General features: G+C 37.5%; 1 protein-coding gene across 1 annotated transcript in view; it reads right to left on the bottom strand.

Moving 5' to 3' along the window:
* Window positions 1-8,777: 8,777 nt before the first annotated feature.
* Arf1 (ADP-ribosylation factor 1) overlaps window positions 8,778-21,418 on the bottom strand; it is a 27,997-nt gene continuing 15,356 nt past the window's right edge. Inside the window, exon 5 of the mRNA XM_017621483.1 lies at window positions 8,778-9,401. Coding sequence (XP_017476972.1) covers window positions 9,237-9,401 — 165 coding nt within the window. The 3' untranslated portion in view covers window positions 8,778-9,236. The remainder of the gene's footprint in view (window positions 9,402-21,418) is intronic.

Raw genomic sequence — 21,418 nt, 5'->3', positions numbered from 1 at the left:
AAAAGCGCGCCTACTGCTTCCAAAGCCGCTTCCATTTCCGGCCACCGGCGTATCACCATTGCAACGTGGTTCAGTGGCTTTCCTCCTGCCGGAAACACTGTCTGGCTCCCCGTGACCACTTCCTTGTTGCGACCTCTTCTTCACTTAGCTGGCGGAACCGTCACGCTTTTCCTGTATCGGTGACCCACTTCCTTCTCCTGACGAAACCATTTCGTTTCCATCACTGTCAACCTCTGCCCAACTAACCACTTCCGTTTCAGGAGGAATCTTCGGCACTTCCTCTAAGATGAACCGTCTGCTGAAGCACTGGTTGTCGTAACCAACCCTAAGTTACACTAAGTAGGAAATCCACGCCGATGATGACTTCATCCACAATGTCTGCCACAATAAACTTCGTGTACGAGGCCAACCCGTCGATTATTACCTAGCAAAGTACTTCTCCTAACACTTGGGTTCGCTCATCAGTTGCATTCTGCAGCTTTGCTCCAGGTAGTGGCTTCACATAAAAAGTAGTCACAACAGGTCGAATAATGGAATGTGACGCTCCAATATCCACTGTCAGCACTCGCTCCTGCCCATTCACATATCCACCAATAGTGAGGTTGCTCGCATTCGTGCCAATTTGTGAGACGGAGATTATGGGCCCTTCAACTTCTGGAGCCAGCACGCGGCCACAGCTTCCAATTTGTCATCTTTATTATCTAAGCGCTTTGTCGATGGCGACATGATTTCTTTGAACGCGGCAGCGACATCATGAATTTGTATGAGTTTGACATAAAAGAAGAGGAAGAACCTTATCTGTCGCCAGAAAAATAGAAATAGATCTAATCTGGCCACAACCACAGCCGTCGCGTAGCCCGGTCGTCGCCAAAATAATTATCTACATAAGAGTACGTGTTAAAATAATTTGACAGCTGTGGTTTGTAGCTCGTCGTTTTCATTGTGTTCGGGCTATTAGTTTTACGACTGATTGGCGTTGGATTCGTCTCCCTCAGCCCTGCGTTTGAATCCTGCTGAATAGTTGAGCCCATTGGAACTTGCACTGCAATCGCGGGCGAAGTGGCCCGGCTTTCCACCTTTAAAACATTTGCCAGATAAATGCTTTTTCTCGCCCAGCAGTTGAATTAGCTTCTTCAGCATTTCATTTGTCTAGTCCGGTGTTTCCACTTCCACTCGATGGGCTTTGTAGGCTGGTCTACTTAGGAGCGCCGCCGTTTCACGTGTCTGAGGAAACGAGACCGTTTCAGCAAATGTTGGCTTTGGATTCGCATACGTCTCTCGCTTAGTATACATGTCCCGCATTCCGTTGATGAACCTCTGGATTTTTACTCTTTCGAGGTGCTCACCAGATGCATCTCCAATTGCCAAATGAGCCAACCTTTCAATCTCGGAGGCGAATTCCTGTAGAGTTTCGTTGGATTTCTGGCAGCGATTCTCCAGCTCCATCTGGTAAAACTGTCTCCTTTGCTCGCTATCATAACATCTTTCCACTGCACCCATTAACGCATCGTAATTGTTCCTTTCACAGTCGGGGATAGTCTGCAAGATTTCTGCTGCAGGACCTTTCAATGCGACGAATAACGCAGCGGATTTATCCTCCATGCTCCGACGATTTGCTGTAGCCGTCTTTTCGAACTGGAGCTTAAAGACCTGGAAAGGAATAGTGCCATCAAAGGATGGAGGCTTTACCTTAGGAGCGTTCGTCGAATTAGCTGGACGATTAAACTGCAAACCCCGGAGACGATCTTCAAGCTCATCCACCTTGGCTTCGACTTTGTCCTGTTTTTCCTTAATAAGCGCTTCGATTTTATGTTGTCGTTCCTCGATTTTATCCTGTCTCTCTATGAGTTCCGAGTTATTTTTGAATAAATTCTCTTGTAGCGGAGTAATCTTTTCATCTAGCTGCGATGACCTGCGTGTTTCCTGCACTTGCAGCTGGGATGAAATCTGTGATATGGCACCCAATAACATGTTCATGTCTATAGCCGTTGACGCACAAGGAGCCTTTCCCTGCTCTTCAAGCTTCGATGATGTCTGCTCCACATCATTCGATGAACCAGCAACCTCTTCCTTGTCTTTGTCCTTCAAGGATGCCTCGTCGTCCTCACGATGGAAGTCGTATTTGTCAAGGTCGATGCCTTCCTTTTCCATAGTCTCTCGAAACCGTGATAGCAACTCCAATTTTCTTCCGGAGGTTGCTAAATTTCGTTTCTCCAACTCCTGCTTCAGCTCCTCAATCTTTAGATCCTGAATTTTCGCCATTTTCAGTAGTTTATCCTTCGAGATTTATTTACCAATCCCACTTCTGACACCAATTGTTACGATTGTCCTGTAGCTCGTTTCTGTAACAATTCTCTACCAAGGCGAATTGAGATATGAATTCGCCGCCCTGTTCTCTACTGCTAATGAGTAGTAGAGAATGACGTATATTCTCTACCAGTAGAGAAATAATCGGTAGAGAAGAGTTACAGAAACGAGCTACTGGATTGTTAAATAAATGCTCACGATGACCAAATTGTAGTACAATTAACTTTGGCCCTTATTATGAACTGCATTCGATTTTCGATCTTCGCTGGCTATCGAAGGTCGAAAGTGAAATTCGTATTATGAGCTATGCAAGCGTGTCGAAAGTTTCGTTGAGTATCGAAATTTCTGTCGAACAGAATTTTTCTTTCGATGGTGTAGCGAAGTGTTAGAAAATTGTGAAAAATGTATGATTTTGTATATGTTGTGACAGTCCTTGACCAGATATAAATCGGTTACGTAGACCCGACTGTCGTGGGAACGAAAATCTGCTTATGACTGCTGATGCACCAATGGCGTGGTGAAGGTTTATCTGGGCTACGGTTATTGTGGGTTGAGTGGTCATTTTTGCATCGGCTCGGCAATCTCTGAGATTCTCAGGTCGCTCTCACTCCTGCCGTCTAGCTCTAGTCTGTGCAGGTCGAGCCCATCCATAAACTTTTGCGTCTTGGCTTGTTTCATCGTCACGCTACCAAACCTGTAGTTCAGCCGAAAGCCGTCCCGCCTGATGTTACTGAACGACTCTTCATCTACGCCTACATTGAGACGCAGCCCGGTGTCTTCGACGGAGCTGTTGATGACTCGCCATCTCGATGCATTTATACCCTCATTTTGAGCCTTCAGCAACCCGATTGCATCCTCGGAAGGAAGACCGTCACGTTGTGGGCCGGTGGGATGTCATCTCATTTCGTGCACAAGAGTGGGCCTTTCCACCCTGCCACTATAATCAGCCACTCGGCTGTTCTCTCCTCCTTGCTATCTACAAGGAGCATACCTGGCCTGAAGTAGACCGCGTAGAACGCTATCGGATGCGTCCATCGCTTGAACACCTCATCCATGATGGGGTCTTGGAGGGTAGTCAGGTCGTCCGCACTCAGTACCTCCGCAGGGTAGTTCACAGGCAGAACCGCCATTCTGATATCTTTAAGGGCATCAAAATAGCTGGGGTTCTGCCCCTTCCCGTCCCGCGGTGGCACCGACTCGGAGTCAGCCTGTTTCTCTCTCGGCCCTGGTGCTGCCGGGTTGTGATGTGACCGATAGCGTTTTGTCTTGGGATCTGGCTCAGGTGTTATTTGCCCGCTTCACAGCGGGCGCAGTTTCAGCTACGTTGTTATCTCGTGCCTTGTTCGGCCTGTCACTTATTGACCCGCTTCTCCGCTTTTCAGCGGGCGCGGTTCTGCGTTGCTCTTTTCGCGAGACAGCGGGTACCTGCTGTCTTCCCCGACTGCCGCTGTGTTTCCCCGCTTCTCCGCCACTTAGCGGTCGCGGTTTCGTGATGGTGCTCTTTTCATTCTTCTTCTGCTTCTAGCGCAGCCATATGCTCGAGGGCCTTTGTGCGTGCCACCTCTGGTCTAGATACCGAAGATACTACGATGCCTACGATGGTCGTTAATCGCCCCTGGTTTACCTGACGGCGGTAGTGTCGGTAGCTGCAATGACGATGCTTTTTGCTAGGCCCTTTATGCCCCTGTTCGCTCGACCTGGACCTGGAGCGGCGTTTCGACGACCCACGGGATCTGTGTCCCGACTCGGATTTTGCTTCCGCCCCTTTTGGGGTGGGAGAACGTTGCTTTCCACGAGGGGGTGCAGGTTTTCGATGTATGCCAGTGCTGGTAGATGGCTCGTGATCAGACATCGCATGTTCGACGAAGAGGGTTAGCTCCTCCTGCGTCAGGATGTCCTAATGCCGTATTTGGTTTGTAGTTTTGTTGTTGTTGTAGTTTTTTTTGTATTTTTAGTTGTATTCATCTTGGTCTTACGACCACCTGCTCGGCAAGGCAAGCACAGTGGTCTACATTTCTTGCATGGGAACTCAGTCGTCGACCGCGGTAGAGCCCTGTGCCGCGGCAAGGCTCCCGCAACAACGAAAAGGTGCCCTAGCTGGGGTTAGTCCCCTTTCAGACACGTCAAGTCTTAAAAGCAATTTTTTCGCATTCTCTTTTGTGTTTTCTATTTGCTTCCAGACGCGTCAACTTTTATTGAATTCAAGTTCTACCTTCTTTTAATGGGCAGCAACAAAAAGATCCAAAGAGACAAGAAAAGTTAAAACGAATCGACGGTACGGAGGTACCTGTACTCTTCCTCTCTCTCTCCTCACCTCCTTCCCCTTGGAACGAGTTGACTTGAAAGCAAGACTTGACGTGTCTGAAAGCTGACTTAAATTCGCTAGAATAACATGAATATGACATCATCTCAGATTTTCCGGTGGAGAGAGCTGAGAGAGATCTATCAGTATATATATGTTTTGCATATTATATCGTTGGCTTAGTTCGAAAACGTGCCAAGTCCATTTTTTTTTATTTTTCAGGAGGGACAAAAAACCGTCTAACTTTTTTTGTTGTCAATATTTTTCTAATCTGTAAATACAGTTTTATTCCTTAGTTCGTCTTGGTTTAGTACCAATAATCGGCCAATTTCAAAATAAAGCTGTTGCAGACTTATAGGCTCTTTTAGGACTTACGACATTTTCTCTTTAAGATTTTATTCTTTTAATGTGGACTTAGCACATTTTCTATCAACCTTTTTTCCATTATTTTTTATTGTTAAAAGATTTAATTGTTTACTTTAAATATATTTTATTGTTTTAAAATGAATTATAACCTAATACAGTTTTATTTCATTGCTATTAACAAAAATAACTATTTTGTCGTAAATTTATGTACCATTTATAAAAGAAAATAATTAAAAGCAAGTAAAGAGGTAAAGTTTGGGCGAAACCGAACTTTATCTACCCGGCGCAGGTATCAAATACTGTCGTAAGCAGGGGCTTTTTCCCCGATTTCAAACGTTTTCGATAATATCCTGAGTTAAACTCAATGAAATAATTGAACCACGAGCGGTGTAACGCAGTCTTATTTATTGTTAAGAGATTAAGAGATCTGAAATTTACCGTTAGATACACGGGAAGCGAATGTAATTTTGGTCCGATTTGAATAATTTTCAACGAATTGCTTTTCCGTACCAGGTTTATTAAGTGCACAGAGTTTGGTAGAAATTGATAAATCGGTTACCGAGTTACAAATTTGTGGTCACAAGTGGGCGGCGCCATGCCCATTATCCAAAAATGTATCATAATCTAATTTTCTGCTGAGTGGTTATCGCGATCATCGATTTTAAGTGAATTAGATTTTCAACAGATTTCTTAGCTAGACCCTAAATAAGGCTCGTACCGAGTTTGGTGAATGGGCTACTGAGATGCAGCATTTCATAATAGGTGGACGGGTCACGCCCATTTTCCAAAAATTGCACAATAATATTTTTTACAAAAATTCTACTTCACATACTAATTTTGAACAATTTGCATCCAATATTTACTGAAATATCGTACTTTTTGCATCTTTAGAAAATACCTTTATATCGGAAATGGGCGTGGTTACATTCAGATTCGCCCATTTTTAATACCAACTTACCTTGGATAAAGGGCAACCTACATACCAAATTTCGTTGAGATATCTCGAGTTATCGTGTACACGGACAGACGTGTATATATATTTTTTTGATTTTTTTGGACTTAGCACATTTGCGTACCAATGCATAACAACAAGTAAAAACGACATTACGGTAATTTTATTTTTTGGTAATGATGTATTTTCAGTTATGCAATCTTACTGCATCAAAATCTCAATTTACATAAAAAGTGGACTTAGCACGTTTACGAACTAAGCCAACGATATGTATATTACACAGCGAATACACAAAATCTCCTAAGGCATCATATTTATGTTAAAATTTTGAAGAGAGGTATACCAATCAGCGCTACCTTCTCAATTCATTTCGCCATGTAAATCTGAAGCTCAAAGTTACAAATCCATTCAAACGCCCTATACGTATACACATTTTTTTCAGCTACTTTTCACTTAGTGTGGAACCGTCAAGGCGGGTTTACCGTTCGTGTCCGGTTCACCCAGCGTTGCCAAGTTGACGTTTTTAACGTCATTTGGATTTTTTTTATCCTGTTTTTTATCACTATCGAATGCCGTGACCCCGAAATTAAATTTCGATACGAGCGACGTTTGATATCGAATGCCTCGATTCGTGGGCCGATTTGTTTTCACCACTTTTTTATCATATTACTAAGCAGATACAACCTTGTTGCGGTACCCGTATACCAATACCTCGCTTAGCGAACAGAAGTAACTTGAAGCGAGCAGAAAAATTATTAAATCGTAAATATATATTTTAAGAATTTCGGTGCCCACATATGTTCATATGTCCACCACAAGTGGTTTATTCCAGGGACCAAAAATAACTGTTATCTCGAATATAAAAATTAAAAACGTCCAAATTCTGAAATTTAACGAAAACGTAGTTTCATAACAGTTATCAAATGAAAAATATTTTTTATAACGCCGATAAGAGTTATGACCCAAGATTTATTTTTTACGTTGCTTGATAACAGTTATTGCCCAACGTTTATTTTTTACGTTGCTTGATAACAGTTATTGCCCAACTTTTATTTTTTACGTTGTCTGATAAACGTTGTAAGATGAGAATATTGACGAAAACGAAATGGAGAAGATAAAGATGATGAAAATAAAAGAAGGGGAGTGAAATAACTGTTATCAGACAACGTAAGAATAAACGTTGAGTAATAACTGCTATCGAGCAAAGTAAAAAATAAACGTTGAATAACTTTTATTGGCGACGGTAAACATATTTCTCCTGCGTAACAGTTACCAGGCAACGTAAAAAATAAACGTTGGGTTATAACTCTTATCGGCGAAATAAAAAATATTTCTCATCTTATAACTGTTATGGAACATCGTTTTCGATAAAACTTATAACTGTTATGTCCCTGATTTATTCAAGAAATTTATTTTAAAGCTTTAATGCGTTGTTAAAAAATTAAATGTTTTCACATTAAATTTTAACGTTTGAAATAGGTTTGATTGAGGCCTTAAGCAAAAACTTTAAGGTCCAGTGCTACCCAGAAGATAATTTAGGTAGGCCTTCTTAAGTAAAGCCATTCTAAGATGCCTACCCAAGAAGGGCTTCTAGAAGGGCTTATCCATTTACATTTTACGCGAATGCATACATTTATATTATTTAGCATTACAAATTAATTTCAATAAGCATTTTGAGTTGCAATAACACATCTTTGATATAAACCGCAAGCAAAAATACTTCAAAGATGTATGACTTTTATAAATTAAAGAAGCAACTTTAAAAGAACTCCCCAAAAGCCCTTCTGAAGTATGTCCTATAAAATCCCTTCTGGAAGGCCTTCCATGGGTAGCGAAAGAAGCCCTTCAATTTTTGCCACTCCATACAAAAAAGAAAGGAATGTAGAGTGGAAGGCCTCTTGACTCTCAGGAAGGCATTTCAGAAGGGCTTTTAACTCCAGAAATTATCTACTGGGTATTTAAGCAACCGTAACTTTGTATTCACTCGTTTAATCTGTCATCTCTATTTACTTAAAATTAGTATTTAGATAATAAATATTGGGTCATATAAAAAGGCTCTGCGGATTTTTGTCACTATATGGTGTTGATTCCCATACATATGTACACCTGACAACAAATCAAATTTCCAGAAGATAATTCAGGTTCAATCAAGAAAGAGCGACCAGAATTGGTCAACAGAAAAGGAGTTGTTTCCATCATATTATTGCTAGGCCACTTTGATTACTCTGAACTAATTGACGGAACATGGTTGGGGAGCTTTCATGCATCTCCCGTATAGCCTACACCTTGCACCGTCGCACTTCCATTTGTTTCGGTGTCTGCAAACCTCTGATTATAAAAAAAAAACCAACCGATGAGCCGCTGAAAATCACTGGCCAAGTCTTTCGCCGATAAAACATAGAAATTCTACACCGATGGAATTATAAGGCTTACCGAAGAATGGCAATACGTTATAGATAATAATGACCAATATGTAAAATTGAGTTCCAATGAAGAAATTTTATTTCAAAAACTTTGTCAAAAATACGCGGAGACTTCTCATACGACCCAATAAAATGTTCACTTGTCTCATGCCAAAAGAAAGTGGTGGAGTACAGGCCGAGCGCATCGTCTTTTATATTACCTTATTAAAGTTGCCATTGTTTTTATCTATGTATTTTGCGATCGTTCCATTTTTCGTTACAATTTATTATTTATTATATTTTTTTGTATATAAAGAGCATGTGTGTTGTATGTGTATGTGTTTTGCCTTCGTTTATATTTTTTTTGAATCTGTTTCAATTAAATTTAAGCAATATTAAATGAAATTACAATTAATAAAAAAAAAGATAGGAAATACTAAAATTATACTTAGAAGTGGATGCCGTATTTGTAGTCCCTTGTTGATGTTTCTTCCCTTCCTTCACAACTCATCTTTACTTTTGGATGCACATTATGTTTTGCGATTTGTTATTGTTGTCATTAACATACATACATGTACAAATTGAAAATGGATAGTTTCTTTATATAGCGGTTTCACATGTTTTATATTGTGTCCTTCTGATGTTCCGTTCTCTAAAATCGTCTTCTTTTATATCACTACGTTCAATGTTTTCAACAACCGCTAAACAAATGATAACCGCCTTAAATTGCTTGATATTGTTGCAGTTTGGATATGAGGGGAATTGGGATCAGTAGGATTTTGATTTCAGTTGATTTTCTTGCTTTCATTTTCGCTTTTTGTTTCTCTTTTATTCAAATTTTCATTAACTTTATGTTCAAATCAAAAATGTATTTTTCTTTAATTTATATTTATATATGTATGTGTATTTAGCGATTAGCATTCTTAAGCTGATTGGATAACCAATCGAGACCTTCATATAGACCATCGCCGCTGGTTGCACACGTCGCCTGTATGTACCAATTACGGTTTCTGAGTGAGTGCAAACCGAGCTTGTCGGTGATTTCGGCTGCGTTCATTGCGTTTGGCAGATCCTAAAATAAAATATAAGTTTTTAGTATGCATTAGTAATCTTTACAAGTATTTAATGATTATGTATAACCACTTTAAATTGTCAATTTCATAAAATTTATTAGGTTTTAAGTATCCACAAAATTATGACAATCTCTCACGAAAGAGAAAGCTTGAACTAATTAGAACCCATTAGAGCAAAACGTTCCAAATATATCGGAAATTGTTTTATTAAAATTTGTGTATATCAAATATATTGTGTTTAGAGGTTTACATTTTTCAATACGGCGGATTACAAGCAGCCCGACAAACTTTATGCAGTAATGGGTTAATAACGCCTGTTTTTCCTATTGGGATTATATTTTTTCGGGTTCGTCATTGTATTTATTATCGTATTGTCTTAGTTTTCATAATCGTGTCCAGATTTGGCGATTCTGCGCCAATTTGGCGATTTTTTTTGATACTTGCGCGTAAAAATTTAGGAAATCACCATTGGCGATTTTTCCTCTTCAAATAAATTTTTCCCAATCATAAAAATATAAAAAACTTAGTTTTCTACGATAATTTTACGGAAGAGGTTAATGAACTACGTGATAAACTTGACTTAAGAAGCACATTAAAAGACTGTCAAAAATGTTTAATCACCCTAATCGAAGAACTTTTGAAACGATTACCTAAAGGGTCAACACACCAAAACTGTGACACTTTGGGAAACTTATAACTCACCTAAAAAGGTTTCACTATTTTGAAACTCAAATGCCATGAGTAGACCATGACCTTAGTTTCACGAAGGAGAAATTTCATTTGAATTTCTAGTTAAGTTAAAAATGGCAATCGAGTTAGAAACGAGACAAATTATTTTGCACGAGTTTATAAATAATCCGGCCTTAAGTGCGCGTAAAATTGCTAAAAATCTAAAATTGCACCATTCGACAGATTGCAGGGTTTCGAATCTGTACAAGGAAGGTCTGGCAGTTACCAGAAAACCTGGAAGCGGGGGTTTTAAAGCTCAAACAGCTCCAGATCGAGACGCAAAGCAGAACGTTAAAGCTAAATCCCGCAGCCGGAAATTGTATGAATCCTAAATTACAAAATACAAATGCATTGTTATGGACGACGAAACCTACTGCTTTCAAAATTTCAAATATATTGCTGGTCAAGATGTTTATACTGCTGCAAGTCGTCAAGATGCCCCTGAAAGCTGTAAGCTGAAAACGAAGTCCAAATTTCCAAACAAATACATGGTTTGGCAAGGTATTTGTTCCGGTGGCCGTAAGAGCAGCCCTTATTTCACACCCGGGACAATGAACGCTCAAGTTTATCGGAATGAGTGCCTCAAAAAGCGTCTTTTGCCATTTATCAACAGACATGGTACTAGACCACTGTTCTGGCCGGACCTGGCAAGCTGCCCCTATGCCAAGGACACATTGCAGTGGTATAATGCAAACAACATCAATTTTATACCTGCAATCCACCCAATAGCCCAGAGCTACGTCCTATTGAGGAATATTGGTCAATCGTGAAAGGGATATTGAATAAGACGGGTGAAACTTGTATTTGTAGCAAATAATAACTAATATTTTAACATTTTAATTATATATAAACTTCAAAGTATTATACTAAAAAAAAATATTTCAAGGTCTTCTTGTTTCTTTCTGGTAGTAATTTTTAAGTGTCGCAGTTTTGGTGTGTTCACCCTTTAGTCAACTAAATACTTTTAAAAAAGCTTTGATTTTGTCACCAGAAAAGTATGTGAATCACAAGAAGGCGAGTTTCAGGGACCTGCTAATTCACTATTTGACTTTGAAGGAAAGAAGAGCAGCGGAAACTGAATATATAAATCTTTTAACTTTCCCATGGAATAACTTTTCTCAGAACCATTCCATTCGGCTCTGAAGAATTGTGGATAATTGCTTACGGAGTGAAAACCGCAACAGGCGATAAAATGTTTGGAAATATAAGTAAATTTATATTATTATCCTTGCCGTACTCATACGCTTTGTTGAGCCCGTTTTTTCGTAATGAATTCAACAAAAACTAAGATTCGACCTTATTATAGGTTTTTATTTAATTTTTAGCGGATTATGCGATTAATCAATTAATATAAGTTATAATAAATTTAATAATTGCGCAGTTCTATTGCAAAATGTGTTGAAACAAATATTTTTAAAAAGTATGCGTATTTTTAAAGAAAACTGTACATCACTATTATATAAGTGATTTGTGTTATTTATTATTACCCTCTGAAGGTATTATATTCGTTTTTGTTCTTAAAACCAATATTATAAAATGATCTCAATGATCTCAATATAAAAGATTTGTTAAATCGATTTCATGAATTTTATTAAAAAAAAAAATGGTGATTCTTGGCGATTTTTTTTTTCAGAAATTGCGCTTTTTTTAAACAATTTGGTATTCGTCTTTGTCTTATTCTCAAGGTCTGATTATAACCACTTAACGTAACTTAGAGGCCGTCACTTAGAAATTCTCTTATATGGATATTGCTTATATTTGGACAGCCGAAACTTGACGCAATGACGTCTGTTTCATTTTCATTTTCTATGTTCTAAGTTACGTTAAGTTAATTTGCCATAATCAAGCTTTTAGTCTTAACCAGGACCATAACAGTTATACGTTTTATCGCAAAAACGTTGCTCCAAAACAGTTATTAGATGATAAATCTCTATATCGGGCCCTATTACACATATATGGCGACTGGGGTCTAGATACTGGTCTAGTATCCATGGCCAGCAGTATCGTACTTTGTATTATGTATAGCGAAAGCGTTGCCTGATAACAGTTATTTCACTGTCTCACTTTGGTTTCCATAATCTTTATCTTGTTCTCCATACCCGTCTTCATCAATATCTTACAACGTATATTAGACAACGTAAAAAATAAACCTTATCAAGCAACGTATAAAATAAACGTTGGTAAATAATGGCCCTATTATATAGGGCGACTGGTGTCTACCCAATAAACACAACGAATTCGCCTCGAATTTGAGACTAGCTCATTTCCTCTGATAAGATACTATACATCGCGACGATAGATCGGCTTATTCGAATTCGAAGGAGAGTCACCTATCGTTAGCGAATCGAATATTACTAGTTTTTCGAATCGTTGGAGAATCCAGAAATTTCTTTCTCCGAATCGATGGCGAATCGAAAATATTTAATTTTCCTAATCGTTGGAGATTCTAGAATTTTTATTTTTCGAATCGTTGGCGTTTCGAGAATTATTGATTTTTCCACTCAAGATTTCAGCTCGCTGGTGCTTTGAGATGGCAATATTTTTCGACCCAAGTTTTATAGGATTTAAAAATCTAACTATCTGAAATTAAATCTATAATATAAATAAACAAAAGGTAAAAAAATGCAATAGCAACAGAGAATGTTTCGTTTTCTAGGGATATCAGAAAATGTGTAGCAAATAATTTAACATTAATTAGCACCACTATATGTAAATACCCGTTTCACGAAATAACCAAGGTTTTACAAATCAGTTTAAATGCAGATATTTACTTTGTTCCGCTGCTGCATTAAGTAAAGCCGGCTTACTAAAATAAAATATAAAGAAATTGTATTTGTTTTATTTTCCTAACAAATAATATTTTCGAAAAAACTATATTTTTTTGATTGTGCCTCGAAGACGATGCAATAAAAAAATCTTTCGAGAAAACTGATTTACTCGAGCTCGCATCGAATTGGAAACGAGCTAAAAAAATATATTCGAGAAATATATTTTCTCGAGTTCGTCTCGAATTCGATACGATGCCATCCTCGTTTTTGTGTTTATTGGGTAGTAGCCGGCCTAGTAGTCATGGTCTCAACGTGGTCTAGTAGTAGTAGTAGTCGCGTCAATAGCGACAAAACTAAATAGCTCCGTCGGAAAGCTTTTACAGGGGAGTTTTGTATATTTATTTATATGGTAATTGCGCGCATGTCATTACTTTTCAATAATTTGAATATATCTTACAATTAAAATAATGCAAATGCAATTATTACATATGATTTACGACAATTACGATTACGACAATTTCGTCAACGACAATTTTAAACCCCGATAATAACAAACTTTTCCAATGGAATTTCACATGGAATTGAAGAGGTTGTGACAAATGTTTTTATGAAACAAAACACCCACCAAAGTGTCAAATTGCCACTGGCAACATGGAAAGTGCTTGTCTTTACAAAACTAACACTGCCACTTTATGAAATAGGCTGGTAACGTCACGTTAGATAGTTTGGCTGATTAAACATAAAGCAGAAAAGATTTCTACATTTAAAAACTTGGAAAATTAACCCTTAATATTTCCAATATTACTACAAAAACTTATATACAAAATCGACTTCTGTTTTTTGTAACGTCACGCCAGCGCGTATGTTTACTAACCCCCATATTATGAATTTATACGATGCACGATAAACGCTTGCATTCTGTTATTCTCTATCTAACTAAAAGCCGCACTCATTGGTGATTCTTGGCGATTTTTTTTTCAGAAATTGCGCTTTTTTTAAACAATTTGGTATTCGTCTTTGTCTTATTCTCAAGGTCTGATTATAACCACTTAACGTAACGTAGAGGCCGTCACTTAGAAATTCTCTTATATGGATATTGCTTATATTTGGACAGCCGAAACTTGACGCAATTTAATGCAACGTCGAAGTCTGTTTCATTTTCATTTTCTATGTTCTAAGTTACGTTAAGTTAATTTGCCATAATCAAGCTTTTAGTCTTAACCAGGACCATAACAGTTATACGTTTTATCGCAAAAACGTTGCTCCAAAACAGTTATTAGATGATAAATCTCTATATCGGGCCCTATTACACATATATGGCGACTGGGGTCTAGATACTGGTCTAGTGTCCATGGCCAGCAGTATCGTACTTTGTATTATGTATAGCGAAAGCGTTGCCTGATAACAGTTATTTCACTGTCTCACTTTGGTTTCCATAATCTTTATCTTGTTCTCCATACCCGTCTTCATCAATATCTTACAACGTATATTAGACAACGTAAAAAATAAACCTTATCAAGCAACGTATAAAATAAACGTTGGTAAATAATGGCCCTATTATATAGGGCGACTGGTGTCTACCCAATAAACACAACGAATTCGCCTCGAATTTGAGACTAGCTCATTTCCTCTGATAAGATACTATACATCGCGACGATAGATCGGCTTATTCGAATTCGTAGGAGAGTCACCTATCGTTAGCGAATCGGGTATTACTAGTTTTTCGAATCGTTGGGGAATCCAGAAATTTCTTTCTTCGAATCGCTGGCGAATCGAAAATATTTAATTTTCCTAATCGTTGGAGATTCTAGAATTTTTATTTTTCGAATCGTTGGCGTTTCGAGAATTATTGATTTTTCCACTCAAGATTTCAGCTCGCTGGTGCTTTGAGATTGCAATATTTTTAGACCCAAGTTTTATAGGATTTAAAAATCTAACTATCTGAAATTAAATCTATAATATAAATAAACAAAAGGTAAAAAAAATGCAATAGCAACAGAGAATGTTTCGTTTTCTAGGGATATCAGAAAATGTGTAGCAAATAATTTAACATTAATTAGCACCACTATATGTAAATACCCCTTTCACGAAATAACCAAGGTTTTACAAATCAGTTTAAATACAGATATTTACTTTGTTCCGCTGCTGCATTAAGTAAAGCCGGCTTACTAAAATAAAATGTAAAGAAATTGTATTTATTTTATTTTCCTAACAAATAATATTTTCGAAAAAACTATATTTTTTTGATTGTGCCTCGAAGACGATGCAATAAAAAATCTTTCGAGAAAACTGATTTACTCGAGCTCGCATCGAATTGGAAACGAGCTAAAAAAATATATTCGAGAAATATATTTTCTCGAGTTCGTCTCGAATTCGATACGATGCCATCCTCGTTTTTGTGTTTATTGGGTAGTAGCCGGCCTAGTAGTCATGGTCTCAACGTGGTCTAGTAGTAGTAGTAGTCGCGTCAATAGCGACAAAACTAAATAGCTCCGTCGGAAAGCTTTTACAGGGGAGTTTTGTATATTTATTTATATGGTAATTGCGCGCATGTCATTACTTTTCAATAATTTGAATATATCTTACAATTAAAATAATGCAAATGCAATTATTACATATGATTTACGACAATTACGATTACGACAATTTCGTCAACGACAATTTTAAACCCCGATAATAACAAACTTTTCCAATGGAATTTCACATGGAATTGAAGAGGTTGTGACAAATGTTTTTATGAAACAAAACACCCACCAAAGTGTCAAATTGCCACTGACAACATGGAAAATGCTTGTCTTTACAAAACTATCACTGCCACTTTATGAAATAGGCTGGTAACGTCACGTTAGATAGTTTGGCTGATTAAACATAAAGCAGAAAAGATTTCTACATTTAAAAACTTGGAAAATTAACCCTTAATATTTCCAATATTACTACAAAAACTTATATACAAAATCGACTTCTGTTTTTTGTAACGTCACGCCAGCGCGTATGTTTACTAACCCCCATATTATGAATTTATACGATGCGCGATAAACGCTTGCATTCTGTTATTCTCTATTACGAATCGATGTTGTCGTACGAAATCCGATAGTTAGCGTAGCTGATTTGTGCTGGTTCGCAAGTAAAAGTGAACAAAAACCAGTTGTAATTTTTTTACTGAATTGGGCCACTTAATTGCTATGCAAATCTAGATCAGAGGTTCCCGGACTTTTTTCCTCGCAGATACCTTTCAAAAATTTACTGGTTTCGGTAGACCCCGTGCTGATACATTTCTAAATATTCCCAAAGCTCGTAAAAAAATTAAATGTGAAGATTAGATCTAACTATGTAAATTTGCATCGCGGGTGAATACAAAAACTAAACTCGGAGTGGCCAAAATAAAACAAAAATATTTTCTTGTGTTCTATTTATAAAAATAAAGTGATTACTTGCAGGTTTTAAAAAATAGAGCTCGTAAATCCATCAAAATACTCTCGCTCTGAGGAGTAATTTACATTAGTTGCGTTTTTTTTTACTCATTTCCAGTAAAATCTAGTAAAAGTTTTTACGAGTTTTCATGTTTCGGCGTTTTCGTACGCAACAACTTGCAAAGTAGGGGAAATTGAGAGAGCGAAAAATGACAGCTGAAGTTGCAAGTTTTTACTGGATTTTACTGGATAAATTTTTACTTGTAAGAATTTGCCAGTACGAAAAACAGCTGATCGCATGTTGCTGGATGAAATTTAAACTAATAAGGAAACTGTTTGTGGCTTTTTATTGTGGAAATTCACAAAATAAACATATTTAAATATAAAATATATTGTTTTATTAGGAATATGCTGCGAATAAACTACCAATTAATCAGCTGTTCATGAAACTTGCAAATTATTACTGGAAAAGCGTTCACGTACTTTTTGGTAAATTTTTTCTATGAGAGCGAATTCTTAGAAATTAAGTTACTGGAGAGTTGCTGGCAAGTTACTGGATAATTTGTAAAAAAACACAACTATTGTCTTCACCATAAAACCATCAAATGTTCGGCTCACTCATGACTTTGCACGTGGAGTATTTGTAAAACCGTTTATTTGTGTTAATGGCATCATTTTTATTTTTATCGCTCCGAGTTTTAAAGTGAGGCGAAAAATGTTTATCACTCACATTTTTAAAACACAAAACTTAAAACAACAAAAGTTGTCCACCGTCTTCAAGGCAATATGGGCAAATGGACTTGTCATTTACGCCTATCACAGTCAGGTGTTTGTGCCACGTGAAGTAACCAGTCAGCAGTCCAATAACTTGTCTGCAGTTTATGATGGTGGCTTCGATGACCGAAGGTGGAAGTCCTAAAAGTGGTTGCGGACCGAGGAATGCCTGGTCTGAGCCAACTCTGGCCAAATGGTCCGAAGTGACCTGGCACCCAAAGTAAAGCAACCTCGTTATGTTCACCACCATAATTTAGTCGAGACTTGCATTGCCGAAGTTGTTTGGAAGTACTTAAGTAGAGGGCTGGTCAATGCGTTAACTGCAGCTTGGTTGAACCTGCAGACACGTAAACTCCTTCCCCACCACCTATGTTCCTCCACGTAGTCCATGGCTTTGAGGATTGCAATTACCTCAGCCTCGAAGACCGAAGCATATTCCCCAACAGAAAAGTGAAGCTGATCCCCATTAACGTAAATTAATGTAAACTTGCTTGCTGCTACTCCTGTGACTACTTCCATCACATCGCGTGCTAATACAGCTAGCAATGGAATTTCTAATACAGTTAGCAATGATATTCCTGCTGTTGACAAAGCTTCTTTAAACGCTTCTTTAGGTGTTGCATCTGTCAACCAACCAGCTGATGTGCCACCGCATAATTCTAAAAAAGTGGTGCCGGTAGCAATAATGGTAGTCATAGCGGTAATAATAATAACAGCCTAAGTAAACGACTTTTTGTGGAGTCGGACACGAATTCTGAACTTCAAGTAGCTGAACGCCTCAAATGGCTGTATCTCTCGCCCTTCTCAACTTCGGTCACAGCTGATAAACTAAAGGACAATGTAGCCAGACGCGCCGGGATTGATGAGAACTCTATCTTTTGTCATTGTCTGATTAAGAAGGGAGTACAGCTTAATACTCTGACAAGTGTGAACTTCGAATTAGGGGTACACGCAAAACTTATCCTAAACTGTTATTGTCTTAGCTTTGGCCCTCGAATGTAGTTGTACGCCCCTTTAGTTTTTTTTTTTTTTTGCAAAACGAAACCGTCAGCAGATATCCAACAGCCGTTGACCGGCTCATCAGAAGATTGTAGTCACCTTAAAATCTACATGCATAATGTTTCTGGACTAAAAACTAAAAGCCGCACTCAGAGTCGTTTAATGATTACTTAAGGTGTCCCTGAGTAACGATTTGAAAAAATTCCCTCTCAGAGTCAGTTAATGATTCGTTAACGGCATTTAATGAACATTAAAGTTAAGTAAACAAAAACCTTTACTTAACTTTTTAACGAATGATTTTGATATTTTTTGTTTTCTTTCAATAAATTTCAATTTCGACAACGTTGCTGTATCAGTGGCAATGGCCTAGTGAGCAGAGCACTTTCGTGCCATTCAAGAGATCCGAGTTCAATCCTCGGCAACGATTTTTTTTTAATACAACTTTTTTTAAGTTTTATTGCTTCAAAAGTTCATATTTTTTATTTTTTTAACGTTTGGAAACGTTTTTGATTCATCTTTTTGCTTTCACCCTGTTTTTAAAATGTTTAGGTTTTCCTGTTTTTCATTTCGTTTAGTTTTTATAATATAATAATATAATAACACTATTAGCACATCTGTCAATTAGTTATTCGAAAAACAGAAAAGGGCTTTCAAGATAGTTGCTGAAATATAAACATTTTTGTCTCTCGAAAGACTGAGGTGAGTTGAAAGGCAGATGCCAGAATTGGCCTGTTATTGGTCTTGTTTTTCTTTTAGCTAACAATTTAATTAAACTAAAAAAAAGTTGTTTTCTTTTTAAAGCAATAAAATCTATACACCAAAAGAAAATTAAATAAGAAAAAAAAATATATAAATAAAAAAGGAAAAAGAAAATTTTCCGGCCCTAGGACTCGAACTCGGATCTCTCGAATGGCACGCCAGTGCTCTGCTCACTCAGCCATTGTTGAGCTGATGCGCCCAAAATTATCTTATTTTTATATTTTATTTCAAACTGAACGAAAAAAGTGAGCGATGCCACAAAAATAAAGGGCCGCAACTGACCATACATAAATTATTTATTTTTTATTATTTATTTGAACTCTGAGAGGAAACATTAATTAGCAGATTTAACGATCATTAGTTAAGTGCCCGTCAGGGCTAATTCAAGGAACGTTTCTGAGTGCGGCTGTAAGTCGCAGCTTATATACCTATTTTGCTCCCATCTATAATACGATGTTATTGTCATAGCAGAAACTTGGCTGAATAATGACTTTTTAGCGAAGAATTTTTCGATTGTAAACTGTATGTCTTTCGTAAAGATAGGAGTCATAATGTAAGCACCATNAATAAGAAAAAAATATATATAAATAAAAAAGGAAAAAGAAAATTTTCCGGCCCTAGGACTCGAACTCGGATCTCTCGAATGGCACGCCAGTGCTCTGCTCACTCAGCCATTGTTGAGCTGATGCGCCCAAAATTATCTTATTTTTATATTTTATTTCAAACTGAACGAAAAAAGTGAGCGATGCCACAAAAATAAAGGGCCGCAACTGACCATACATAAATTATTTATTTTTTATTATTTATTTGAACTCTGAGAGGAAACATTAATTAGCAGATTTAACGATCATTAGTTAAGTGCCCGTCAGGGCTAATTCAAGGAACGTTTCTGAGTGCGGCTGTAAGTCGCAGCTTATATACCTATTTTGCTCCCATCTATAATACGATGTTATTGTCATAGCAGAAACTTGGCTGAATAATGACTTTTTAGCGAAGAATTTTTCGATTGTAAACTGTATGTCTTTCGTAAAGATAGGAGTCATAATGTAAGCACCATGCCCCTNTAGAGCTAATTCAAAGAACGTTTCTGAGTGCGGCTGTAAGTAAAGGTTTTTGTTTACTTACCTTTAATGTTCATTAAATGCCGTTAACGAATCATTAACTGACTCTGAGAGGGAATTTTTTCAAATCGTTACTGAAGGACACCTTAAGTAATCATTAAAAGACTCTGACAGCCGCACTCANTGTGATTGCGCTTGAAAATCAAAATGCGCTACTCGATCAAATCTGTGTGCGAGCCAGTGCTTCGTATATACCACCGAATAGTAGCCATAGTCTTTACGCAGCTTATGTCGACAATATAACCTCTCTTGCTTGGAATAAAGCTGGTGATGATCATTTTTGCGTGCTTGGCGACTTTAACCTCGGCAATGTTACCTGGTCAAACACCATTTCCAAATCGTCTCTTATTGATTGTGATGTAAATATGCAAAGTAATGGTTTCTCAAATAAGCTTGGTTGGGCTTCAGATTTAATTTTCCTAAGTAAAACTGTAAATTTCTCCGTGTAAGAATTCAACTTTCCTATATCCAAGCCTGGCACTCATAATGTGACCCTAGTTGTTAAACTTTAATTTTATCAATATGCTAAGGTTTGTGACGNCGTATCAATACACTAGCAGACATTCCGTTCAATAGTCTTATAACTTTTCGTGTTCATTCAAATCAAATGTTTTATACTCCTCATTTTTTTTCTATTTAAAGAGCGAAATACACCACACAAGCGGTTTGACAAACCAAGCGAAANCTCAAAACGGTATTCGCTTTTCTTCCATCAGTGCCAAACATAATTACTTTTCGTGCTTAAATTAACGGTAAATGTGTGCAAATTACTGTGCTTGACATTTCGATACTCAAATGAGTGAACTTCGACAACGCATTTGAGAGCTGTTTTCAGTGAAGTGCGAGCACCGAATCAAATAGCGTCTGAAATTACTTTGCGATTTGTGTTTTGTTTAATTTAAACAAGTAAGAAAGTCTAAGTTCGGGCGGAGCCGAACATTAAATACCCGGCGCAATTATTAAATATATGTTTTCCACCTTTCCGAAAGCTACCGCTACACGATAAGCCGGGGTGTATAAATTTTAAGTAAATTAGCGTCCTTAAATTTCGAAATATTGCAGTTTCAAGCATTTCTGAAATATACCGTTATATGAAAAGCGGTCGTAATTTTAGTCCGATTTCAATAATTTTCAACGCTTTGCTTTTATGTGGCAAGCACAATAACCATACCGAGTTTGGTTCAAATTGCTAGAACGGTTAGCGAGATACATATATGTGATCATAAGTGGGCGGTGCCACGCCCATTTTCCAAAATTTTACCATAAACGTATTTCTTGGTAAAGAATTGTTGCAAGCATCAATTTTGAATAAATTAGCTTCAATATTTACTGATTTATCGAAGATTTTGTATTTCAAATTACCGTTATATGGGGGGATGTGGGCGTGGTTATTGTCCGATTTTAAAAATTTTCGGCCATTTGGTATGTTGTAGCAGGATCAGCAACTGTGCCAAGT

The sequence above is a fragment of the Rhagoletis zephyria genome, unplaced genomic scaffold (assembly GCF_001687245.7).
Source record: "Rhagoletis zephyria isolate East Lansing unplaced genomic scaffold, Rhagoletis_zephyria_1.1 Rzeph_scaffold_02474, whole genome shotgun sequence".
Classification (NCBI taxonomy): domain Eukaryota; kingdom Metazoa; phylum Arthropoda; class Insecta; order Diptera; family Tephritidae; genus Rhagoletis; species Rhagoletis zephyria.
This window is presented reverse-complemented; position numbering and strand designations above follow the sequence as displayed.